This window comes from Thunnus albacares, chromosome 7 (genome assembly GCF_914725855.1).
Source record: "Thunnus albacares chromosome 7, fThuAlb1.1, whole genome shotgun sequence".
Lineage (NCBI taxonomy): Eukaryota > Metazoa > Chordata > Actinopteri > Scombriformes > Scombridae > Thunnus > Thunnus albacares.
Window position 1 is genome coordinate 33,819,566 of NC_058112.1, and position 27,028 is coordinate 33,846,593.

Here is a 27,028-nt window from a genome sequence, read left to right on the forward strand (position 1 = left end):
CTTGTTCTTTTCTTGTTTTTCTTCCTCTTGTGTTTTCAGGTTTGGGATGCTGAGCGACGAGGCGGTGCCTCACGCAGACAGCATTCTGACTGCTCTGACAAAACATCTGGAAGTCAAACTGTCCTTCGGTGAGACACAAATTGATTTTTATTGTCACAAATCTGAAGAATACGACTGAGACGTAATACTTGTAAACTACTAACGGCCTCTCTCTCCTGTGGTCAGATAAGGGCGAGCGAGACATGATCATCATGAGGAATGATGTGGGGCTTCGCCACCCAACTGGCGAGCTGGAGACCAAACACATCAGCCTGGTGGTGTACGGTGATCCCAATGGCTTCTCCGCCATGGCCAAGACTGTAGGATACCCAGCAGCCATTGCTGCACGTATGGTCCTCAATGGTCAGTGACATCACTCAGGAAGATTTTGTTTGTCTCTAAAATTCTTCTCATGCATAATGTATGTTTACTTAACCTCCATTTGTTCCTCTCATTTACAGTAATTTAACAATTGAAATCTTGACATTGATGATTACAGCAACATGCCAACTACAATTTTCAACAGGAAATAATTTCCTCTGGCTCATTTTGTCACATTGCTCTAATCAGAACAACAAGAGCAAAGTGCTTTTTTGAAGCAGATCTTAATTGCATCTACATCTACCTAACGTAACCTCAATACTCAGTCTGTGAAGCTAACGTTAGTCTGTCACTATGATGTAACCTGGAGCGGTCGTGGTTCAGGAGGTAGAGCGGGTCGCCCACTAATTGGAAGATTGGTGGTCTGATCCCCGGCTCCTCCGGTTTGCATGTTGGAGTGTCCTTGGGCAAAAAACTGAACCTCAAATTGCTCCTGAAGGCTGTGCCATTGGTGTGTGTGTGTGTGTGAATGAGTGTTGGCACCTTGCCTGGCTGCCTCTACCATCAAGTGTATGAATGTGTGTGTGAATGGGTGAATGTTGACATGTAGGGTGAAGCACTTGGTCGTAAGACTAGAAAGGTGCTATATGAATCAAAATGCAGCCTGTTTACCTGCTGTATTTTCTGAACATGAACTGAAACCAGTGGTTGCCTAGTTATTCTCCAGACAGTAGATGTAACACTGAAGAGTTAATGTTATTGGACTGATGTTTGAACCTAAAGCTATATATATATATTTTTTCTCTGCAGGTGAAATCAGTACAAAGGGTCTGGTCATACCGATGACGAAGGACATCTACAGCCCAGTGCTGGCCCGACTGAAGGAGGAAGGACTGAACTTCATGTTCAAGAGCACCTTGCAGGAGTAGAGCTGAAGCTCCAAAGAGAGCAGATACTCACTGTAAATGTCCTGTCTAACAACTCCAGAGAAAGTTTATATAATCCACATGCGATCATTTCTGCCTTTTCACCATCTCAGACCTGCCTGCTTATAGTCGGTGTATAAAATTATATTTTTAACTCACCAGCAGCTGATAAAAATAAATATCAGAGATGTTTTTTCTTTTTCTTTTCAAAAACAAAGGGTTCCAAGGCCAACAAGGGAAAAATGAAACCTTATGATTATCTGGCGATGTTTTAAAAGTTTCTGTTAGTTTCAGGTCAAAAAGCTGAAAAGGCAGCTGATGATGATGTTCAGTAATCTGCAGTGAAATATTAATATCCTGAGTTTGGCTTCACTTGCTCATGTGCGCCGAACTGAAATCACTGTTTTCACTGGCGTCAGCTGATTCAGAGAAAAGTTCTTCTGTGAAGATGTGAAAAAGGTTGACTGATAAAACACTTTTATTTTAACTATTTCAGCATTTAGAAATCCAAAGCATTAAAAAGCACAAACATTGTGTCATTCATCAGGTTAAACTACTGTGGAAACCAGGTCTGACTTGGATTTGAAACTATATCTCCCGGAGACTTTATGGTAAATTCTCACATCCAGTGTATGTAAAACCATATTGGTGCTCTTGTTATTGGAAGGCTTGTTTTGTAAAGTGTCGCTTGGTTAGAAATCAACAAAGACGCTAAACCTTTATAGTTATAACTGTCTTTCTTCCCATGACCTCAAAATTTGTCACTGATTTCTGTATTAATTAAAACTCCAACAAAACCAGCTCAAAACTTCTCTGACCTTCACAAACTGTGAAAAAAATCAAAAAAGAAAGTCGTCACCATAGTTACAAACCTGCTTCAGTATTTCAACAAAAACATTTCATGGAAATTTAACCATAGCAAAAGTCAAAGAACCATAAAATAGTATCAAAAGTTCCCATCAGTACTGTAATTGTATGTATTGTAGTTGTCTACTGTATTGTTCAGCATGAACACTAATGAAGAAGAATGCAGCTGCTAATGAATATTTTTGTCTGGTTTGAGCAGGATCATGAGTTAATCTTATTTTGTAGGTAAAAATTTATGTTTCTGTGGCTCTTATACAATATTTATGCAATTTAATCTTCTCAGTATCCAAATATATGAAAATATTTACTCAAACATTTGATTGCCCTTACATTAAAATAACATTGGTACAATTCAAAGTATCAAATTAGTAGTTTATCAAGCTCATTATCCAGAGATAATTAAATTAATTTGAACATTTCAGACTGCCATTGTGACTGTATCTAACGTCAGTCTGTTAAGCTAACGTTAGTTTGTGAAGCTAACGTTAGTCTGTTAAGCTAACGTTAGTTTGTGAAGCTAACATTAGTTTGTCCTGTCAGTATGTGAAGCTAATGCTAGTTTGTGAGGCTAATGTTAGTCTGTTAAGCTAACGTTAGTTTGTGAAGCTAATGTTAGTCTGTTAAGCTAACGTTAGTTTGTGAAGCTAACATTAGTTTGTCCTGTTGGTATGTGAAGCTAATGCTAGTTTGTGAAGCTAACAAGGGTGTAGAACAGCTGACCGTATCATTAGGGATATCATAACTTTTATTTCCATTGTCAGGCATTATCTACATGCAGTTTGTCAGCATTACCAACAACTACTGTATGTAGCTGCTATCGTTAAATATGATAGCAAGGTTGTTTATGGAAATGTAGCCAAGTTTACGCATTAGCTGGTTTAAAAAAACAAACAGGGATCTCAACAACAAGCAGCATCCTGACATCTGATTATTTTCACATTAAAACAAAATTTTATGAATTTATTATGCTTACCATGTAGACCACTGGCCTTGAGTTAAATTTATAGAAATAATAATCACATTTCAAATTTCAGTTGTAATATTTTTTCACTCTTGATCTCGATACTGTAAACATGATCAGTAACAGCAGCTCTCGGCTTCTGTCAGGCTCAGAGGTAGAAATCTTGAGATGTTTTGAAGAGTAAATTCTGTATTTGTGAAATCTTTTGTAAAGTTCCCCAGATTTATGAATATTTCTGCCACCTGAGCAATATTTATTTTTATTTTTTGGGGAGTATTTGGTCACCATATAAACGGTTTGTAACATGCTTTAAATGGGTTAAATATATTCTGAGACAGTTTTATTTTAAATGTACCTGAGATATATATTCAAAAGAATATAGCCTTATGTATAACTGATATAAAGTTTATATGTGGTGCTTAAGAAGGTTTTAAACAACCGTGTGTTGTTCCTGTCAGATTTATAAAGAAAGAATTCAGATTAAAGTTTTTACAAATTAACTTATGTGCAAAAGAGAACACCACCACAATAACACATGTTATTATTTGTCAAATAAAATTCTGATTTGACAGAATATCAATCTGATAATTGGTTTGATTTACCAGATTTTAAACCCTTATATTAAAATAATATTTCTACAATTCAAATTATGAAATCAACCTGAACAGAGTTTTTATTTTTGTTGTTTTTTTTGTCTTCACTGTTTGAGTTGACTTTTATGCTATTCATGATTATAAAACACACATTCATTTGTAAAAGCTTGTTTTGATAGAACATTTTTTGCGTTATAAAAATGTAAAAACGGTTACATAAATAAAAAATCATTCTGTTAAATTTTTGTTAAAGTTCTTTCCTTTTCTTTCTTCATTCAAAGACAGAAAATAGAATTAATAATTTGTAGATTTAATAATCTTTGCATTATTTTATTAACATTTCAGTTTATTAATGCATATCCTCAAAGTAAATGCAATCAAACCATTTATAGTACATTTTTAAAAATGTAAATGTGTAATTTTATTTATAACTGATAACACTTAAAGCTTTAATAAGTGTGTTGGTTCACTACATCCTCTAAAGTGGCTTCTAAAGAAATATGAGTACAATTTTACAACCTTGTAAAGAAATTCCAAATGTAATGTTTTGTTATTTGAGCACCACAGACCACGTTCCTCTCAGGGTCACCGGTCTCAGCGTCAGAGAACTCAAACCACAACTATCTGCACCACTACATACAGAACCAGTACAGGTAAGCAGGAATAATTTATTGTGTTATGTTTTTCCTGTTGGTTGTAGCATTGATTTTCTACTAGTAAACCTTCATTCCTTTGAATTATTCTGTGCCATATATCCTTGTTAACTCTTAATTTCTGCTGGATATATATATATATATATATATATATATATATATATATATATATATATATATAATGAAATCCAATACAACAGCTATTGTCAACAACTGTTGACATTGTCAGAGAGGTGATAATTCTACTTTAAAGATCTGGTATTATTGCCTTCTTTGACATATTTTTATAAATATTGAGTCTATTTTGAACATATCTGTGATGTTTTATTCACCAAAAGTTGTTTAGTTTTTTCTAAATCCGTCTTTTCTCACAGCCCAGATTCCCATCTGTCCTCCAGCAGACTGTTTCTGAAGCTATTTACATAAAATCTGCATTATTAATGACCTGTTGCACAGCTGAGATTTCAAAAGGATGTTTCTGAATGTTAAGAACGTTTCAATGTTTCCTCACAAAGTAGCTGGAGGTCGCTAGTTGCGTACACAAAAATTTAAAACAACTTAAAAAGAGCAAGGAGATAAAACTGAGGAATTTTACAGTGCAGGTCGCACCATCACCCTAATCCGTTTCATAGATCATTTTTCTTGTTTTCCGCGATACCAGCCCTCTAAAATACATGAAAAAAATATTAGGAACGCTTCATAAAAGTAGAATTAATGACAGAGCTGCTGTATTGGTTTGCATTAGATTGCACAGATGTTCCTAATCAAGTGCCATATACATATACTTCCTAATTTGCTGTTTAAATTGTAAATTTCAGGAATTTGACTTGCAATTGAGTACAATTAAATTGAAGTACTCACATTTTACTTCAGGAGAGATTATAGACTGAATATTTCTCTCACAACTGTAAAGTCTGACTTTAAGATTTAAGTCATATTGAAAAGATTGAACTGGACTCCGCAGCAGGCAGCATTTAAAACATCCCAAATTTTGCATTTCCAGTCCTGCTCTGATGTCTTTTTGGCCTCCAGCTCAGCTCAGCGCTGAAAAAAAGACAATCAGCGTTTTTGCTTCCACTCAATTTGGAGGCAGCCATGCAAACTAGGCCACCAAGCAGGGGATAATTGGGCATGTAATTATGAAAAGTCAAAAATGCAAATGAAGGTACGGATACAGCGGCTGCTTAAGACGAAGTCTGGACACTTGACCTATTTTCTGTCCTGAAAAGGCGCGTTTCTTGCAGAGTCTTAGCCTGGATTAACACATGGGAAATCAATTGGAATAACCAGTTCAGTCCAGGGATTAAAGCATGATTCCATAAAGCGAAAATATATAATCCACAGGTCGGACAGGACTCATTTTTTATTAGACTGCGTCTTTATTTTCTCTTTCTGTTTCACCTCTCTCTGGTCAGGCTCACAGATGTGTTGTCTTTGTCTGGATGTTGTGTCCTCTGACCTTCGACCTCCTTCCTGTGAGGCTGGTGATCGAGGAACTGAGACTCACTCTGCTACTGTAAGTCACTTTGGATAAACACTTCAGTTTAAGGCATAAAATGTAAATGTAACCTGCTTTCTCAGCCAATGTTAGATCACTCTTGTGGAGTTGCTTCAACGGCCAGAAAACTTTTATCCCCAAAAATATTTTAGGGGTTAAATACACCACTTAGAAAAGTAAAAATGACCAGAGGACAACTGAAAAACCTTCAGAAGTGTCAAGAGTCTGAGTCTGGCCAGATTAACCTCCTACGGGCCCCCGTGGCTCCTGTTGACCCCCGTTATACATACTCTAGAGCTGAAATGATTAGATGATTGAGTACTCTATGGACTGAAAATTAATTGGCGACATCTTTTGTAATTTTCTAGGGAAAAATACCAAATATTTTCTGGTACCAGCTTCTCAAATGTGAATATTTTGTAGTTTCCAGTTTTCCATGATAGTAAACTCAAGACCTTTGGGTTTTTGACTGTTATTGAAACAAAACGGGTCATCTGAATATGTTAACTTGGGCCTTGGGAATAATGTCATGTCAGTTTGCACATTTTTGTGACATTTTATCAGATGTATGTATGATGTCAGATGTATTGATAATGAAAATATTTGTTTGCAGCCTTACAGAACTCCTACAGTGGAATAATTTCTACCTTGTAGCCAGTTTTCTGTGTGCAATTTGATAAAAAAAATAAAACAACTTAACAAATGAGCTCAGTTTAAACTAAAACAAGTAAAATCTTAAAACTAGATTTTGACTCTTTAAGACCAGGACCACAACATGGAGGACCCGTCATGGTTGATATTGTACTTTTTAGAGCTGCAAATTTCAAACAAATCTGCGATTAATCAAATTACGTAGACCCAAATGATGTGGAGAAAGCCCAGACATTGTGGCCGCTGGGTAATTCAGACTTGATGAAGACAGATTTACATCACCTGCTTTGGTCAGTATCCAAACGCAGCTTAACAACCATAACTAGGCACAGTAAGTCTGTCAAGCTTTGCACTAGTAAGAGAGATACTTGTTCACCAACTCCATTCACGAGTGCTAATATGTTAATAGCTTGTGAGCTCGCTAGTTAACTTGCGTAAGCGCCAAAAGTGGACGATGACATGTTAGTGAAATGCCATGTGTGAATGCTGACTGACACCTTTAACAACCTCCGCCATTAGAAAACAACACAAATGAATCCTTTGTTGTTCAGTGTGTAGTTTAGTTTTAGCTGCAGTGATGTCGTAGTTCTGTGCAAAGTAAGAAAACTCTCCATCAGGCTCTTTCTTTGGTGTTCTTTCACTTATTTAATCCCCTAGCTAATAATCCAGCAGTGTTTCATGTCCAGCTAAAAACAAACATGTCAGTACCCCATGCATCACATTTAGTCTGTTACAAAATCCAGAATATAAAAGCATTAATGTTCTCCAACTAAGCAATTAGAAACCATAACATTGTAATGCACTAAAATGGTAAAATATAAAAATCTAAAAGTATAAATAGAAATTTGGTCCATCGAGGTGATTACTATAATATTATTTACATTAGATTATTATTATTCTTATTATTCCAGGCCCTTATTTTATATTTGACTTGAATAGCACACTGCTGCTACTGTTGTGATGGTATTTACAGAAAGGAGTTCAGTGCATGAGCTCTATAAAAGACAAGCTAACAAAATATTTCATTTGATGTAAAAAGATGCAGGTTTTTTTTTTCCCTTTTTCCCCCATTTGGCTCAGTGCCAATAAATACAAAGGTTTAGGAAAAGTGTGTTAGTTGAGTGAAATGTCTCAGGGCAGTACAGCATTAAAACATTGGACAGTTAGTCTACAGCTTGTATCAAAGTTAGAAGTACAGGATGAAAAATACAAAAAGGCACACATTACAAAATCGCAGGGAGTCCAGATCCAGCGAAGAAGAAACTCGTTCAGAACATGCCGACCTCAAACGACAACACAGGAAGTTCTGAATAACGAGGATCAAATCTGTCGCAGCGTGAGTCTGGCATCAGGAGACGTTCTGTTGGTGGTTGAGGAGGAAGGACAAAAGGCGAAATGCTGTTGTTGCTCATTTGTAAAAGTTAAACAGGAGTTCTTTGTGGGGTTTTTTTTGGGCGGTTACACCAGGGACTCGAGGCTCTCGGCAGTGCTGGCGGTTCCCACCACAATGGTACCGTTGTTGTCGGAGGACTGGAGGGTTTTCTTGTCTTCCTGCGTCCCGATGAGACTCAGCATGGCTTTGTACAGAAACTGGTACTGCTCCTGAAAAACAACAGGTAAGCGATTGTTAAAGAGGCCTGCAATGTCTGAATGTTCCGGCTCTTTTCTCCAATCTGCTGTCTTTATTCACACAGTCTTCTTCTGACTTGGTCTTAAAACATATACAGAAAAACTAGTTTGTTATTAGAACGAGAGACTGAAAGAAACAAGATAACTTCTGTTCAGTCTCCTCCTGCTTTCTGTGATCATCTTAAATGTGTTTTAATGCAGCAAAATTTATGTTGTATTTCTCATTTACATATTTTTCTGTTTCTGTTATCAGATGTTGAAAATAGTGTGAAAATTGATCATGGTTAATAAATACTTCCTGTTAACCAGCAGCCACTGCCAAGCTGTTCTGCTGCAGTTAAAATCAAAGATAATAATTAAGATTATTATATCATCACTACATCATCTGACAAAATGAAGAAAAATACAGTTTAATGACAGCAGCTGTGCTGTGAGATTGACTATATTCACACTTAAAATACCCTTAATTTCTACCCTAATTTGGGTCTGTAATTTCCTAGGAACTCAACTGGAAAGAACTATGTAGTTTGGTTGTAATTATGGGGAAAATAGGAAGGTCACTGAGAGAAAAGCTCCATTTTAACGCAGGTTATCAATTAAATTGTATGCGTGTCTGGAGACAGATTTCACAGTTTTGCAGATTACACAGTTATTTGTAATGTTTAAATAAGGTCAATATAAAGCAGTAGAATTTCAGGATGAATGAATCCTGTGACAATACCATTTATCATTCTATTTTTGCCACAATCATACTGCGAATATTTTTACCAGCATATCTCTGCATATATTGTTGTCACTGTATCTATGATTTACACTGTGATGGTGAATTACAGCTTGGGTTGTATTTTTGTTGTTTTGTCCTTCATTTCTGTCAGTTATGTAGAAGTTAATAGCTGAGATCTTGGAAACACTGATATCACTAAAAAGACGTGGATCTGTAAATTTCGTCTTCGTTTACAACGATGAAAGCAAAGATAATAATTTTACAGTTTGCTTTCATTTTCTCTTTCAAATGAGTTTGTCAAACCTGGAGGTTTGTTTCCAACATTTCTGTTTTGCCACCGTGTCTACTAAAGAAACGTTTTTTTGTGGCTGCTGGCTGAAGCACTCTCCCTCAATACTGGACCAGTTTCAACAATTTTTGTCCCAAAATGATGGGAAATAGGGTCTAGGTTGAAAAATACAGAAGTTTCCCTTTAACTTTGTGAATATATTTACATGATATTACATTACTGATATAACTAATGGACAACTATGAAAATAAAACCCAAGTTATAATAAACTGAAATGATCCTTAAAGCATAAATGCTATCAAGTGTAAATCACACAGGTTTTGTAATGGACAGTAGATCATCATCAGCGTATTGTGAGACACCAAAAGCCTTACGATGTCGCTGAAGATTCCTGGCCTCATGAGGTTCGTCAGCTTGGCCACCTGGAAGACGTCGACTGAACCTTCTGCCTCCAGCTGGCAAGTCAGAGATGACAGAACGCAGAACGTTCCCGCTATCACTCCACCCACACTGAAGAAAAAAAAAAAAAATCCGAAATGTTCAGATGTTCACTGTAAAATATTCTCGCTCTGAACCAGAATCAGACCAGAAAAAAAATCTTAAATGTTAATAGAGTTGCGAAGTGTGAGAAGCTAGTTCAGGCACTGCTGGTTCTGGAAATAAAAATCCCATTAATTATTCCCATGGACAATATTATGTTACTCACAGTTTGAGAACTTCTACAACTCAGGTTGGTTGATTATGTGTTAGAAAATATCTGCTTCTTCAGTAAAACGTTGAAGGTACAAGACTGTGTTCGGGATAGAAGTAAACTACGACTCCCAAGGTTCATTTCAGCAAGAAACAGCCAATCACAGAGCTTAAAATTCAGTCACGTGCACTGCTAACGACAGCAGAAGCTAAAAATGACGATGTTGAGAAAGCTGATTTTATAATCTACAGAGGGAATCAGTTTACTTTCAATTTCTGGATCACTTTGTTTACAACTTCAGCGATGAAGCGTTTTGAATTCATTACACTCTGATTTGCACCCATTGCCGATTCTCCATAGCAACGGCAGCTGAGGCTCATGGGTATTGTAGTATTCTTAGTAAATAATATAAACTGGTGGTCAGAATGTAAACCTGTCTAATCGTTACATTATTCAGGAGTGTCCTGAGTTTCTATGTTCAGTAACATCAAGGAGATTGAGAACATTTTGAAATGATAATCCAGAATGAGGGAGAAACACTTCCAGAACCAGCAGCTCCTCATACTTCACAGCTCTATGGTAAATGTTGCCATCAGAGAAGGTCGTACTCATCGTGGACCACAGTGGGGCCTTCCTTGGCAGCGCTCTCCTCTTTCACCAGGTTGAGGAGCTCAAAGGTGTTGCTGATGGGACTGTCTGGGTTCGGCCAGCGGGGGGCGCGGTAGTGTTTCACCTCCAGAACGAAGTCGTCCTGTTGAGAAGAAACAAGAGGAGGAAGAGCAGACGTCAGTGACAACAATACATAAGAGTGAGTTTTCCATTGACCCATGACCCCCTTAAAACAAAGATATCTCTTTTTTTAATTTATAAATTCAATCAATTTTTATTTATATAGCGCCAAATCACAATAAAAGTCATCTCAGGGCAGTTTTCACATAGAGCAGGTCAAGACCGAACTCTTTAATTTACAGAGACCCAACAATTCCCCCATGAGCAGCACTTGGCGACAGCGGTGAGGAAAAACTCCCCTTTAACGGGTAGAAACCTCAAGTAGAACACGGCTCTTGGTGGGCGGCCATCTGCTTTGACCGGTTGGGATGAGAGAGAGAAAGAAAGAGGGAAAAGGGGGGATCATAACAATACCAGTAACAGCAGCAATAGCCAGGGAGGGATACCAACAGGTCTGCGAAGGACCGTGAAGGCTCAGCCTGCAACCCAGGCAATTTAATAATTCTATTAATTATATAAATCTTAGTCCATGTAAATATTAATCTGGCTTCACACATTCACGTCATGTTGCATGGATTGTAGAGAAGGGAAAGATTCCCATGTTTCTGAGTCTTCACATCATTGGACAAACAAAGTTGTTCCCCAGTTTTTACTATGATGTTGTTGAGAACACTGTTCATAAGTTGATAATTTTGGTAACTTCCATATGATGTGACTAGTGTTGCCACCTCGTAACAGAACTGCTGCTGCTGTTTGGGATTTAAGAGCTGGTTTCAGTGTCCAAAAAGTGTGTTTAAACTTATAAACCTCTGTCAGCGAAGGACGGTGTGGCATAACATTCTGTATCCTCATCAGTGGTGGAGATACAGTTATGGGGTCAATAAAATCCAAAAGGGTTTATACTCTCATGAGCAACAATGGGAACATCAGAACATTTAACATTTGCTAGTTACATTTATTATTTACCGTGTACATTAATCACAGACCTTCTCCCAGCTGGGTGAGTGAAGATAAATGTGATTAAGTTGTTGTTGCTCACAACATAGAAAGCATTTCAAATGTTTAACAGCAACATCTCTCTCCAGAAACAGTCTTCCTGTTACTCTGGATGATTTGTACAGAACTACTTCCTACTAAGAAATAGTTTCCATGGTGTTCTGTGTATTGTCCAGAGTAACAGGGACACTTTGCTCTGAACAGAGATATAGTTGTTTTATGTTTTAAATGCTTTTTCTGTAAGCATCATAAAATTAAACATATTGTCATGCGGTGGAGACAAGAACCTCAGAGACAGATCTCAAAACTATCTGCATGGATCGACCTTTAGACAGAAAAAAGTGAATATATTTTGTTTTTTTTATGATTTTGGGTGAACTTACCCTTTAATGTATCATCACCTGTTTTTATGATTTTTGCGTTCTAAGAGAAGTCGTCATGTTCTAGGTCGCACTTACCTGTGTAGCTTCCAGTACGTATTCCTGGACCACCAGCATGTCCTCGTTGGACAGACAGATGTGATTCTCGCTCCTCTGAGTGACGGTGAACATCTCGTAGCTGATTGGCTGCCCTTTGCGGGGCCAAAAGACACACAGCTCCGCCTCTTCCTCCGTCTAACAACACAGGAAGTCAGCTGACGGTTACATCGCAGTCTGATCCTCCCAACACTATCCATACTAGTAATGTTAACACTGACACTAGTATTATTCTGAGTGCACAGATGTAACACATTTCTGTGAATTTTACTTCAATACTTCAACATTCTGGGAAATACTTGTACTCATTTTAGTATTTTAGTATAAATACTAGAATAATACCACTAAAACCACACATCATTTTTCTACAGATTAAACTAATGAGATACAGCATGTTAATTAGTCAGCTTTAGAAGTGTTAGTAGCTTCTTTAAAGTCCCTTTTCTGTCAAAAATGTGTTTTTCTTCTTGTTACTTTGTTTGGATGTTTGTGCTTCACTGTGCAGAATGACATATATGCAAACTTTGACACTAGAAGGTTGTTTTCACATTCATCTGCTGAAGAAGGAACGTTCCTCTTATATCTGAGTTATGGGACATATCTATGAGCTTGATTTGTGACATCACAACTAGTTTGGAGCTAATCGTGGTCCAGTATTCAACTTACACAAGTGTGATGTGGAAACTTGAAGCCTCCGGAGCACAAACACTGAGACTGAACTTTATAGTGAACATCTGGTGTCCAGCAGTCAAACTTTTGGTATTAAACATATTTGAATATTCATAGATTCTGGATTTTTAATGAGGCAGAACGAGAAGATACTATTTTAAGTATTTTTAATGAGGTAACTGAACATTTCGTTGTGGAAAAAACACATTTTATTATTCCAAACAGAGGGTTTTTATATGTCCTAAAACATATCTGGAGGGATCTTTAAGGTTAATAGTCTTTATTGTACACTAGACTAACCAGTCTAAGTCTTGATATCCATCTGAACATCTCACTCTCAGAAATAACAATGAGTGTATTTCTTGTTCTTGCACATAGATGACAAATAAAACAGCAAATTTGAATATAAAAGTAGATACAGGTGTGAGTCTTTGTTAATCACACCAAATTCTGTCAATTATATTATTTGAATTAAAAACAAACAGTTCCTCACCCCATTGGCTGGTGTCCCCGGCAGCGACACGATGACCTGGGCGTTGTGGTCCCATATCATCCTCCAGAAGTCCTTTATGGTGTCAGGCAAAGGATTCTGGGTCAAGATGAACTCGCTTCTCTGCCTGTAACCCTGCAGGAACAAAAATCATGGCTTAGACATCATCATATCATATCCTTGTGGGATTTGTAGGATTTTTTTTTTTAATTTGCACATGGTGTAAGGGTTGAAAACAACTAATTAACTGCCAACTATTTTGATGATCGTTCGGAGTCATTTTTTAAGAAAAAAAAAGTCAATATTCTCTGATTCAAGCTTCTCAAACATGAATATTTTCTGGTTTCTTTAGTCCTCTATGACAGTGAACTAAATATCTTTGGGTTGTGGACAAAACAAAACATTTGAGGACGTCATCTTCAGCTTTGGGAAACACTGATCAACATTTTTTTTTTTTTACCATTTTATAGACCAAACAACTCATCGATAATGAAAAGAATTGTTATTTGCAGCCCTATCTGAAAACTAAACTCTTCAACTGATTACAAAATATTGGTGTCATGCAATATCACTCCAGTGCAGCCACAATAAGGAACAAATATTACAGCTACACAAGTGTGGAGATTGATTAAAGAGCAGTGCAGTTTTTCAGGGAAGAGTCAGATGAGACTCATATCCATCTTGTCATCTGACTCTGGGTCGGATTTAACCCTGAACAGAGTAAGTCTGTTTCTTACTGTGATGTACGATGCGTTAATGTAGTCTGATGTTTCCCCCGCTGTCGTAGACAGACGCACTCGTGACCTCTCAACTGCAAAGAAAAGTAGGAAACAGAATTCAGATCTCAAAAATTGTGCAGCGTTTTCTCTGTCTTCGACTCAGCAAACTTTAGCTGAAGCTTCAAATGAAACCTCCAACATGATACTAATTTTACACATCAGGAAGCAGCATGAAATCTGATAAGTGATGTCAGCGTCGGTCAGAGCGGAAGACTGCAAGTTTTTGTATATGAAAAAAAAATCTGAGGTTGTGGAGTTAATTACACACCTGTTTCTCTAAATGCGTAGAAGACACTTATTTACTATACAAAAAAATCTTTTTCCATTTTATATGTATGACACATTTACTGTATCATAATGAAATGAAAAGGACAATTATTTATCTGCTTGTCTTTAAAAATGGAATGAATGGTTTTTCATTATGAGATAAATGTTCCATGTCACATTAAATAAATAATAATAAAGTGAAGAGATGTATTGTGTTTTAATTGGGAGCAGCAGAGAGCTGTCTGTGTTAAATACAAAGAACTGTCATTAGTGTTCATGAGGAGGTGGAGGGGAGTTTTTGTTTTTAGAGATGGAAACACATTGTTTGTGCCAAAATGAGAAACAATTAACTGTCCGATCACAGCACAGGGGATGAGATGAACAACTCACCGGGTATTACGGAGCAGTTTCTGTTCTTGCTGCGGTTGCAGTCCTGCAGAGCTGCAGAGTAGTCGCAATGCTTCGCTCCGGAGTGACAAACCAGCTGTGGAAAAACACCAAACATCTGTTAGTGACTGAAGAATCAGCTCTTAATATAAACTACTGGATTTAATCGACATTGTTCAGCTTTTTGTGTCTTATTGAGTTCCCTAATTTTTATATTTTTATATTGTTCAGTGAAGATTTTAGTTATGTGTGTTTCCTTGAACCTACAAATTCATGTCTCGTTCCCAATGTTTCATGAAAAAAGTAGGAAGGCCTGCACACTTACATACTTGCAGATAAAAAACACCCATTATTTTCTGATTGTTTCACGGCAGTTACGTTCTAAAGCACAAATAAACACGGCCAGACCTCCGCACAATCCGCATTGCCGGATTTTGTGTGAATGCAGAGCTTCGTTCTGTCCACTGTGGCCTCTCTGCTCTGCGTGTGTGTCCTCCGTCAACAGACACACAGACCTGCTGCTCTTTATACATCCATGACGCAGAGACAGAGAGCAGAACAGAGCAGAGGAGAGAGACGGAGACAGTGATGTAACCTGGTCGCTACGCTACGAGTCCCGACCTCACACCTTGTGCTGTGATTGGCTGGAGGCTACACACCCCCTGCCCAAAGGTTGACACCCAGAAACGTCCCGAACAGAAAAATAATGAGAAAATACAGACAGAGGTCAGAGTCTCTGCAGATTAACACACTGCCACACACTTCTAGTGGGTCATAAGTGATGATTGAAAGGGATTACTTTTGTATGACATTGTTTTTTTTAGGGAAAATCCTGCATAGTATACCTTTAAGAAAATCGCCAATCATATTTAGTCAGGACCTGTGAATGTAAAGCCATCAAGAAGCTACAAAAATCTTTGTACTTTTTTTGAAATAAGTTTTAAAAGCACACATTTACCGACCGATGTGTCTCACATAGAGGCTCCAACACCGACAGGAGCACCAACTCACAGATACAAAGAGACGCGACAGATCCATTTTATCAGCCTGCACGGCGGCTAGCAGCTAGTTAGCATAGCTAGCATCGTTAGCATAGCTGTGCTGTGTGTGTGTAGCTCATAGAAGGTATAAAAAATAAGCTGTAGCTGCAGTGTTTCCAGTTTAACAGCACCGTGCTGGACAGGTGACAGGTTTGTGTGCTCTGAAAGATGTCACAGCGCAGGTATTAAGTCACACAACTGATGGACTGTTTATCTATATGTTTACGTAGGATTAGCATTCTAGGATGAGACCATATGTTTACAGATATCAACAGATAGAAACAGATACAAGAGCAGGGGGAGTTAACAGATAATTATAATACATATAATTAAAATAAGTTTCTAATCAAATGATATGCCACTTCAGTACACTTTAACAACAAATATTACTGGGACCACTTCAGAAAATTGCAGCTGAACATTTAATATCCAGGAATTCATATTATAGACACGACCACTGACTATCCCAGTAACACATTGACCATACACAGTCCCGCCATATACTGGGTTTTGACATAGTCGTGTCCTGTTGGTGTGACCAGCAGTCAGCTGGTTGAGGTTTAGAAATCACACAGCAACAAAAACAACGGAGGACAGAACCTGAAAAAATGGCGTTTAACACCAACTTTGTCAAGTTGTTATTAAACAAAATGTTTTTGGAAAAATGTGATATAATAATGTATAAAATAAATATTTTTTTCATAGTACAACAGAGAGTAGTGTAATTGTGTTTTTCCAGTGTTTGATGAGCTGCTTCACCTTGAACTGTTTTTCCAGGCGCGTCCTCCCAGCTGGCCCCGGGGTCAGCAGCTCATCCACGAACCTGTGCAGCTGAGCCGCTGTCACCTCCGTCTCTCCGCACAAGATGGCTTCCACCAAGGCATCATGGATGAAAACATACTGCTCCTGTAAGGAGAGAGACAGATAGTACAGACAGTGATTAAAACTTTATTCAGTCTCAGTCCGGCTGAGGTTTGTTACAGAATGTCTAAAGAAAATGTCTAAAACTTTTTTTGATAGAAAAACTACTGTTCACAAGAAGTATTCAGATCCTTTACTTAAGTAAAAGTATCAATACAACAATGTAAAAATACTCCATTACAAGTAAAAGTCCTGCATGAAAAATCCTACTACAGTAAAAGTACATAAGTATTATGAGCTTGATGTAGTTAAAGTATTGCAGTAAAAGTACATAAGTATTATGAGTTTGATGTAGTTAAAGTATTGCAGTAAAAGTACATAAGTATTATGAGCTTGATGTAGTTAAAGTATTGCAGTAAAAGTACATAAGTATTATGAGCTTGATGTAGTTAAAGTATTGCAGTAAAAGTAGTGGTTTGGTCCCTCTGACTGATATATTATTATATATGACATCATTAGATTATTAATAGTGAAGCATCAGTGTTAGAGCAGCATGTTACTGTTGTAGCTGCTGGAGGTGGAGCTAGTTTACACTACTTTATATACAGTTAGCTAGTTTAGTCCAGTGGTTCCCAACCTTGCTTGTTATATAAAGCTTGTTATATTATCCATTGTGTCAAATCTTCATCTGAAAAGTAACTAAAGCTGTCAAATAAATGTAGTGGAGTAGAAAGTACAATATTTCCCTCTGAAATGTAGAAAGTAGCATCACATGGAAATACTCAAGTAAAGTACAAGTACCTCAAAACTGTACTTAAGTACAGAACTTGAGTAAATGTTTCCAACACTATAAAGACTGACCAAATGATTTGTGAGCAGGATAAGACCAAGGATATAGTTCTCCAAGGAGAATCTATATTTTGAGGACCTAACATTGTCTTCCTGTAGTCATGTTGCCTTAAAAGTTTGTTTATTGCCAGTAAGCACTCTTTGGGTGATTTGCAGGTCAAAACACTTCTGTGAATCCAGTTTAAACTAAATTTGATTGAAAGGTTTTTTCTATGTGTCTGGATTACATATAACAGTTGTTTTTTACATTTAAATAATTATATTTTGTGTAAACTGCTGCTTCTTGTTTAATTTCTTGAGAAAAAATAGTAAGTCTACAGTCATGCTAGCTGCTCTGTGAGGTTGTACTTAAAGACAACAGTGCTTTGAGCTAAATGCTAATGTCAGCATGCCAACATGCTAGCTAGCTAAAAACATTTAAAAACAATGAAATTATTACATTTTGACACATGGTTAGATGTCTTTTAAGAGATAAATAGTCCAGTTTTAAACTAGCTAAATTCTTACAAACATCTTCAAACTCATGGCCTGTTGAAACGTTGTGCAGATGTGTGTGTGACCTCTGACCTCTGTCTGAACCAGGTAGTTCCTCTGTGTGCGGATGTGTTTCAGGAAGCCTGTGATGTTGATGGTGCTTTCCTCTCTCATCTGCTTCAGCATGCTGTCCAGGACGATGTACGTGCCCGTCCGGCCGACGCCAGCGCTGCACAGCGGCAAGACAGAACGAGACGATTAAGCCGGGAATTAACTGACATGAGGATGGAAATGAAAGTACGGAGCCTGAGAGGGGCCACAGAGGGGAAAAAACTCATTTGTACTACGAGATGTACTGTAGATTGGATGTACTACAAGAATATGATACATAACATACAATATATAATAAAATACATCCATGTTCTCAACCTTGAAGCTGAGTTTTTATGAACTGGACGACATCAGCAGGAACATAAGTGTTTAAGGTGAAAAAGTCAGTTGTATTAAAAGGCATCTCAGAGATACCACAGTGTTGTGCTTAAAATATATATCCACATATCTTAGATCGAAACTAAACCTTATTAAATCCAAGTGATCCACAGTGAGGGTGTACACAGAGAGAATGGCATGAGGTTGAATTATGTTAAATCAAGAGCAACAATTATTAAATTAAGAGCACAAATAGCCCCTCCTGGGTTAGTTTCATCAGATATTACCTGCAGTGCACCACCACCGGCCCCATGTCGTCCGTCCTGGCTCTGGAGGACTTGCGGACGAAGCTGAGCAGCGGCAGAGCGAACTCCGGGACGCCCATGTCGGGCCACTGGGTGTAATGGTACTGTGTCACCGTCCGCTCGTTGCTGTTCACCTTCTGAGAACCCTGCGGAGGACGAGACAATAATAAATGATAATAATAAACATAAACAGACCTGTAGATTTACATTTGTTCACATATAACAGTAACCATACCTCTAGAACAGTATTTATATGAGAGACCAGACGAGTACAATCACTCTGTGATCTGATTGGCTGGTTTGTCTGACCTTTTTAGCGTGGGTGTTCCTGACAGTGAAGGTCCTCTGGGTGTAGTAGGCGAGCACTCTGCTGCTCTTCATCGTCACCAGGAAGCCGCCGTACTCCTCCTGAACCTCCGCAGGCCAGTACTGATCACACTTCCTCTGAGGAGACAGTTAAACGCGGCACATACACGTCTGAGAAATGAATAAAATTATATTTGTCATTATTGTATAAAAACAAAAATATAATTGAAATTTGTAAAATGTGAAAATCACATTCTGTGTTTTTACTTTCAAGTTTAGGAAAGAAAACTGTCTGCTGGCGTTAAAATCCATTTCACATTTAACATACAATATATTAAAAAAAAAAAAAAAAATTGCATTTTGATTTATTGGATTCAATATGTTTTTTCGCTCTGCAGTTTTTGAATTTTGTGTAGAAGGACTAAAAGATTATTTAATCTGGATCGGGAGTATGAGGGTAAAATATTCATTCATAACGTTATTAGTTAAGTTGATGTCAAAGTGTCTCAAAATCAAATGAATTTTGAGTTCATTTGTTGAATTAATTTGTGTCTGTTATTTTAGTTTTATTTTCTAATTTACACAAAAATCACTTATTTTATATTAAATGTCACTTAGGAAAGAACATTGTTAGTATGATTTTTATATGACCCTATGTATTTTACTGATTTTGGATGTTGGACGTGTGACAGAAACATTCCCTGGTCTGTATGACACCTTGGGTAAAATGGCATAGCCCTTCTGGGTGGCCTTTTAGATACAAACAATGGATCCATGGTTAAGTTTGGAACGGTTCCAGATGTGGGCATGTTGTGACACATAATATGTTGTGAGATAGCTGTCAATCACTTGATGGATGGCTCCCAACGGAGGTAGTGCCCCTGGAAAACATGTTATTCATATGATAAGATACAGATGTGTAACCCTATATAAGCTGTGCATCGACAGTGGTACATTGCCCAGACCATCTTTGTATATGGAATGGACCCGATGGCCATCGTCTAATAAACGTCTACAAAACAAGAACTTCGACAGCTCTTCCTTTGAACGATATCATCACACATCCTTCCTTTCAAACATCAATGTTCATAGTAAAATTATAGACTTAAAAATGAACAAAAACAATAAAAACATTGTTTTTGATTCCTCCTGAAGCTTCTTAAGATGTTCTCAGCCTCTTGTTAAAGTTCAGGTTCACAATTTTTCAAGTTAAACCAGCAGCCAGGTGTCCATAGTAACAGTGAAAGAGGTTTTCCTCGCTGTAATCATTCCTCCTGTTCATACTGGATATTAAAAGATCCTTCAAATGTGCTTTCAATGGAAGTGATGGAGGCCAAAATCCACAGTGTGTCCACACAGTCATTTAAAAGTCTGTGTGAAGCTTCTATTCAGCTTCATCAGTCTGAGTTAGTCATATCAAGTAGATATCTGACACATTTACAGTCTTTTTAGCATCAAATTCCCTCTTTGTGTTTCCTCGGACAGTGTTTCCCTGTTGAGCTGCAGGTGGAAGTATAGTAACAAAAAGAGGAACTTTGGCACTAAAAAGACTGTAACGTTGAAAGATATCTACTTGATTTGACTCATTTGGACGCTGAAGCTTCATATTAGCTTCAGATAAACTTTTAAATACATTTTTTGCACAGAAGGAGGACTGTGGATTTTATCCTCCATCACTTCCATTGTAAGGTCATTATGAAGGGATCTTCTAATGGTCAGTATGAACAGGAGGAATGATTACAGCAAGAAAAACAGGTTTCACTGTTCATTTGGGCTCCTGACTGTTGGTTTAAGATGTGAAAAATTGTGAACCCGTCCTTTAAGTTTCAGAAGGTTTGTACGATGGATTTTTATCATCATCTTAGTGTTAAAATGCTTTCGGGTAACAGGATCCATTCTGCTACACAAACATAAACATAAGTTGTATGACTGAATCAGAGTTGTGGTCACTAACTCGTCCTTTCTCCACCAGGTTGGTGATCATGACGATGACGCTGACGTTTTGCTCCCAAATCATCCTCCAGAAGTCCTCGGTGCTCGACCTCAGAGGACCCTGAGCGGCGATGTACGACCTGGTCTTCTTAAAATCCTGAAGAAACACAGAGACGCTGCGTCAGATTTTTAAAAACTTCTCATTTCTGTAGCAGCAGTCTTGTTAAAGGGGCACAAAAGGTGTTTTACTGTTGCACTTCCAAAAAGTTGTGGAGAAAACCAGACCAGTCTGTCTGACTTGTCTCTCAAGTCATGCGATTGGACAATGGCGAAAAAAACCACAAATGACATTCGGCGCTTTCTTGCTCCGAGTTGAAGTTTTTGCAACTCAGAGCGCTCTTACTAAAACGCCAGGTGCTCAGCAACACAATTACAAAAAGCTGCTCCAGCCTGCTAAAAAGCCTCCTGTCTGAATCCTATAAAAATGAACCGTTTACTTCACAACATTTGAAGAGACTGTATTCATCATACTGTTTCTGCTTCTCGGCTGTGAAGGTTCATAGTTCTTTGTCTTTTACAATCCTACACCTGTCTGTCTTTCAAACTTCACATCAGCAGCGGGACAGTTGAATACTGGTTGTACTGAAGTATTAAGTGTGACGTTCTTCTTCAGACTTTTCACCTCTAAACCATGTGGAGTTCTGCACAAAGCCGTGAGGAACTACAACAGAAGAATCATCTAAAAGACTGATTTAAAAAGACGTCTGTTTCCCTCAAACCTCATTATACTGTACACAACAGACCATCAACGTTTCAGATATGCAGGTTTGTTTGATTCACTTCTTTTGTGTAAAAAAAATAAAAAATCTTAGCCGACAGTTTGAGCAGTGTTCAAAATACACTATTTTCTACAGAGTCCACTTGTAGCTCCCTGCTCTTAAAAAAAATCAAATACTGAAGTGCACCGCTGTCAAATTTACAATCTGACGACTCTTATTCATCACAATCACAAGGTCACGGGCCAGAAAAGATTGAGAGACTCTGTTATAACAGCTATCACATTTGAGAATAAACCGACAAAATCAAATCAAACTCATCAAGGATAATAAAGTTTTAACTCAAAAAGTTAAGAGCCGAACTGAAAACGAGTCGGTTTAGTTAAGGCCAGCGCGGGAAAGAAAAGTGTCACACACGTTGTGAGCGGAGGGGCAGCATTCAATCACTCTCTTTAATAGTTTAATAACCTTCAGAGTGAAGTTGCCTTCACACTGTGAGACGCACACAAAAGTGCGGACTGGAGAGATCCTCAACGCGCTTTTACAAACTTTGTAACCTGTACGTGGGCTCTCCAGTGAGGCCGTGACTGTCGCAGGGTTTTTTTGTGTGTGTGTGTCGCCTCTTCCTTTCACTACAGTAATGAGCACAGCGGAGAGACACACACAGGTCTCCGCTAACAACAGCATGTCTCATGAAAAGGTTTAGAAATATGCATTGATTTTAGTTTGGAAGAAAGTCATAAATCATGGAGTGCCTCGTTGGAGAATAAAAAAATGAATTTTTTTTTTTTAAACTTTTTTTTTTTGACTGCGTGTTTTGACAGATTCAATACGCAGGACCGAAACCTCAGGGTGAAGATGAAGGCTGCGGGTTTGTATGAAGCTTAAAGTGAATGAAATGAAAACTGAAAAAGCAGGTTTGAAACAACAAAGTTCCTTACGTCCACGTAGTTCGCGTTGATGTAATCTCTTGTCTTCCCGTCTTTGTCGGCCTGCGGCGAGAGTCGCACCCGGCTGTGGTCGTCTGGAGGTTAAAGACAAAATAACAGAACAACAGATCAACACCAACAACTGTCAACAGATCGCAGGAAAAGACCAAAATACAATAATAAATAAATACAGCAATGTAGAAATACTCCATAAGGCTCACCGGGAGTATAAAGTAGCATAAAATGGAAATACTCGAGTAAAGTACAAGTACTTCAAAATTGTACATAAGTACAGTACCTCACAAATATATAGTTTCATTTTCAGAAAGTCTGAATGAGGTAAGGTCATAAAAACAGCTGGTCACTGTAGTTTTTACTAAACGTTACTCAAACAGGGGGAAATAGTGCATTTGTTGGGGACTATTTTCAGTGGCGGATGAATCCATATTTGAGGTTCTAGCGAGTGTTTCCGGCAGCAGGACGGTGTGTGTGTGTTCATGGTGATGAAGGAACATGTCGCCCAGTGCAGCCGTGTGACTCACTGATGTGTTTTTAATAGTTTTTTGGAACAACAACGGAGGAATAAGAGACTTTCTGATACGTGTTAATTGACAATAAGAGACAGATTGTCATCAGACATTCTGATATTTGCAACTTCTGGTGTGATGTTGTAGTTTAAATCTGTTTAAAAGGAAGATAGTCTAATCTTTTAATATTATCATTATGTGCTAAGCTAAATGCTAAACATGTCCTGAGCTCTGTGCTGGATACACAATGAAACATGAAAGACTTGGGATCCTGAAATAATACACGAGCACATGGTTGTGATGTCGAATATTCATCAATTAAGACTCAACAGTTTTCATCTGATGTGTATAAACACTCAACAAAATCTTATAGGACGGGTTCACGATTTTTCAATGGAAGTGATGGGAGACAAAATCCACAAATGCAAAAATATATTTAAAGTTTATCTGAAGCTAATATGAAGCTTCAGCGTCCAAATGAGTCAAATCACGTAGATATCTTTCAACGTTACAGTCTTTTTAGTGCCAAAGTTCCTCTTTTTGTTACTATACTTCCACCTGCAGCTCAACAGGGAAACACTGTCCGAGGAAACACAAAGAGGGAATTTGATGCTAAAAAGACTGTAAATGTGTCAGATATCCACTTGATATGACTAACTCAGACTGATGAAGCTGAATAGAAGCTTCACACAGACTTTTAAATGACAAAACTGTGGATTTTATCCTCCATCACTTCCATTGAAAACACATTTGAAGAATCTTTTAATTTCCAGTATGAACAGGAGGAATGATTACAGCGAGGAAAACCTCTTTCACTGTTCATATGGACACCTGACTGCTGGTTTAAGACACACATGATAAACTGTGAACCCTCCTTTCACTTGAATTAAATCAAAATAATTCTTAACTGCTGAAACGAACTAAGACAAACTGAAGTGCAGCAGCATTTTCATTCTTCTGAAATTAAAAACAAGGTATTTTCAGTGTATAAATTTCTTTCTGTACTGTTCACTGTTTCTTGTCTTCTTATCAAACCACCAATAAACTGGATCTTGTTCATGATTACTTGTAAAGTTGTGACAAACAGCGCAGTAACTCTTTTCACTGTATGATATAAAACATTATCACATGTCACACTGTGTACTCACAGGCCAGGATGTTGCTGTATCTGTTTTTAGTCTTGTTGTCCGGATGGTTGGAGCTGTCGGTGGTCATCACCATGTCCACCGTGCACACCTGCACCTCCTAAACACACACACACACACACACAGAGTGAAATTTACATGTTCAAACAGCACTAGTGGAAATAACTTTAAGTCTTTCTCTTCTGGTTCTTTAGCTCAGCACAGTGTTGTGGTTTTGTAAAGCAATACTTTCCAGCAGAGGGTCACATGATAAGATGTTTGTCAGTTAGCTTAGCTTAGCATAAAAACTGGAAACAGCTAAAGGTCATTTAGCCCCAAGATAATTATTCTGTGATGTTCTGACAGTATTTCCAGAATCCCAGAAGACTCGTTAAACCATCTGGATGAAAAAATATTTCACCTGCTGAATCATAACAAAGATTTTTTAACCCATTTCCCAAGATGCCCCTCTCTTTCATATCAAAACAAAGATGGCAGCCCGCCGCCTACCTGGACAGGAAACAGATTCATAATCTTTTTTTATAGTGAAGTGACAGAATATTTTAAATCCACATGGTTAATTATCCTTTAGGGAAACCGACTGTGACCTCTACGACCCACAATGACACAACTGGATTAAATATGATTTTTAGAGCTGCAACGATTAGTCGATCGATCTATTAATCGATCGACAGAAAATTAATTTTCAATTATTTTGATAATGGATTGACCCTTTGAGGTCATTTTTTCAGTCAAAATTCCAGCTGATTCCAGCTTCTTAAATGTGAATATTTTCTGGTTTCTTTAGTCTCTTTGACAGTAAACTGAATATTTTGTGGACAAAATGACATTTTAGGGCTTTACAAAACACTGATCAACATTTTAAAGACCAAATGACTAATCGAGAAAATAATTGACAGATGAATGAAAGAAAATAGTTCCTTATTATAACATATCACACATTCCTTTTTCAATGCTTTGAGCAGCACAAACTTAACTTCATACCATTTTTTGTATCGGAGTAACGATCAAAACACAGACAGACAAAATTAAAGCTATCAGCATGGACAGATACCAGAGCTTTGGTTGGAAATGGAAAATGTTTTTCTTGTAGAAAATGAGCACAAGTGTTTTATTTTTGTTTGTTTTTTGCGATATTCTCACATACATAATTGATTTCAGTATTTCCTCCACTGGTGACAAACAGCAGACATGCTTTGTGCATCAATTTCACACAAACAAAAAACACTTTTCATTACAAGACAAGACAAGAAACCCAAAAAAACAAAACACGGCTACATGTGCAGCGGCGTCTGTCCCGAGGAGAGCGTCTTACCTCGTAACACTCCTTCAGTATCTAATGATGAAGGTGAGGAAGCAGCAGGCAGCCAGGACGTTTCCGTGACAACACAGTCAACCAAACAAAGAGGTGCAAAAATACAAATTACAAGACGACACACACAAAAATAAACTCCAGACAAGTTAATGTCACCGTACAGCTCATGCTACTGCCACTTAAAGGAGAAATCAACACAAATAATAAACAAGATTTACAAAATTCAGTAAGAATATTTTTAAGTTTTCAAGTATTATGAGTTTGATGTAGTTAAAGTATTGCAGTAAAAGTACATAAGTATTATGAGTTTGATGTAGTTAAAGTATTGCAGTAAAAGTACATAAGTATTATGAGCTTGATGTAGTTAAAGTATTGCAGTAAAAGTACATCAGTATTATGAGCTTGATGTAGTTAAAGTATTGCAGTAAAAGTACATAAGTATTATGAGCTTGATGTAGTTAAAGTATTGCAGTAAAAGTAGTGGTTTGGTCCCTCTGACTGATATATTATTATATATGACATCATTAGATTATTAATAGTGAAGCATCAGTGTTAGAGCAGCATGTTACTGTTGTAGCTGCTGGAGGTGGAGCTAGTTTACACTACTTTATATACAGTTAGCTAGTTTAGTCCAGTGGTTCCCAACCTAGGGGTCGGGCCCCTCCAAAGGGTCAGCAGATAAATCTGAGGGGTGGTGAGATGATTAATGGGAGAGGAAAGAAGAAAAAACAAAGTTCTGATACACAAATCTGTTTTCAGTTTTTGGACTTTTTCTCTAATCTTTGATTTTTGGTGAAATATTGGATCATTTGAACATTTATTGAAATGAAAGCATGTGAGAAGTTTAGAGGGAAAAATCACTATTTGGTGGAGCTGTTAACAACTCATAGACATGTGAAATGTGACCCCGACTACACACTGCTTTTTGTAAGACGTCAAAAGACAAAAAGGTTGGAAACCACTGGTTTCATCTTTAACAATGTGTTGTATTTTAAAAGCTTGTATTATGCTGGTATTTCCCTCTGAAATGTAGAAAGTAGCATCACATGGAAATACTCAAAAATGAAAGCAAAAAACAATCCTGCTGAAGTTTAAATATTAACTAATCTGACAGCATCGTCTTCGCTGTTACTGACAAGGAAACCATCATCATCATCATCATTATTATCATCAGGGATATGAGGAATGAATTCTGTGAGCAAAAAACGCAAAAAAAACCCCAAAAACCACCCACATGTCCCCTCCGACCCTCCGTAGCTTTGTTCTCTTTGTGATGATTTTTCCTTCAGCGGCAGAACAAAACAAAGTGGAGCTGTGATTCATTAAGTGACTGATGTCGTGTTGCCTTTGAGGTCTGAAGCTCGTTCCTGCTGAAGGTCAACAGGTGAAAGACAACCGACACGCTGCTCAACGAATGAATGACGGCTCCTCACAAAGAGCTGAACCAAGAGCTGCAACATTCAGCTTCCAAATTATTATTATTATTATGACACGCCGTTACACGA

General features: G+C 37.7%; 2 protein-coding genes across 6 annotated transcripts in view; one reads left to right on the forward strand and one right to left on the reverse strand.

Annotated features, from left to right (window-relative positions):
• aass (aminoadipate-semialdehyde synthase) overlaps window positions 1-3,028 on the forward strand; it is a 33,212-nt gene extending 30,184 nt beyond the window's left edge. For both annotated transcript variants that reach the window (XM_044355598.1, XM_044355597.1), the window contains exons 22-24: window positions 40-128; window positions 226-402; window positions 1,171-3,028. In XM_044355598.1, the coding sequence (XP_044211533.1) occupies window positions 40-128; window positions 226-402; window positions 1,171-1,289 (385 nt within the window). In that variant the 3' untranslated portion in view covers window positions 1,290-3,028. The remainder of the gene's footprint in view (window positions 1-39; window positions 129-225; window positions 403-1,170) is intronic.
• Window positions 3,029-7,375: 4,347 nt separating this feature from the next.
• Window positions 7,376-27,028, reverse strand: part of ptprz1a (protein tyrosine phosphatase receptor type Z1a) — a 107,816-nt gene continuing 88,163 nt past the window's right edge. For 3 of the 4 annotated variants that reach the window (XM_044355534.1, XM_044355536.1, XM_044355537.1), the window contains 15 exons: window positions 25,524-25,544; window positions 24,212-24,308; window positions 22,549-22,631; window positions 20,854-20,988; window positions 18,903-19,037; window positions 18,576-18,739; window positions 17,953-18,088; window positions 16,435-16,581; window positions 14,639-14,732; window positions 13,940-14,013; window positions 13,206-13,337; window positions 12,026-12,181; window positions 10,451-10,593; window positions 9,526-9,661; window positions 7,376-8,111 (listed from right to left, as the gene is read on the reverse strand). In XM_044355534.1, coding sequence (XP_044211469.1) covers window positions 7,968-8,111; window positions 9,526-9,661; window positions 10,451-10,593; window positions 12,026-12,181; window positions 13,206-13,337; window positions 13,940-14,013; window positions 14,639-14,732; window positions 16,435-16,581; window positions 17,953-18,088; window positions 18,576-18,739; window positions 18,903-19,037; window positions 20,854-20,988; window positions 22,549-22,631; window positions 24,212-24,308; window positions 25,524-25,544 — 1,797 coding nt within the window. In that variant the 3' untranslated portion in view covers window positions 7,376-7,967. The remainder of the gene's footprint in view (window positions 8,112-9,525; window positions 9,662-10,450; window positions 10,594-12,025; window positions 12,182-13,205; window positions 13,338-13,939; window positions 14,014-14,638; window positions 14,733-16,434; window positions 16,582-17,952; window positions 18,089-18,575; window positions 18,740-18,902; window positions 19,038-20,853; window positions 20,989-22,548; window positions 22,632-24,211; window positions 24,309-25,523; window positions 25,545-27,028) is intronic. The other variant, XM_044355535.1, reaches the window with a different exon arrangement.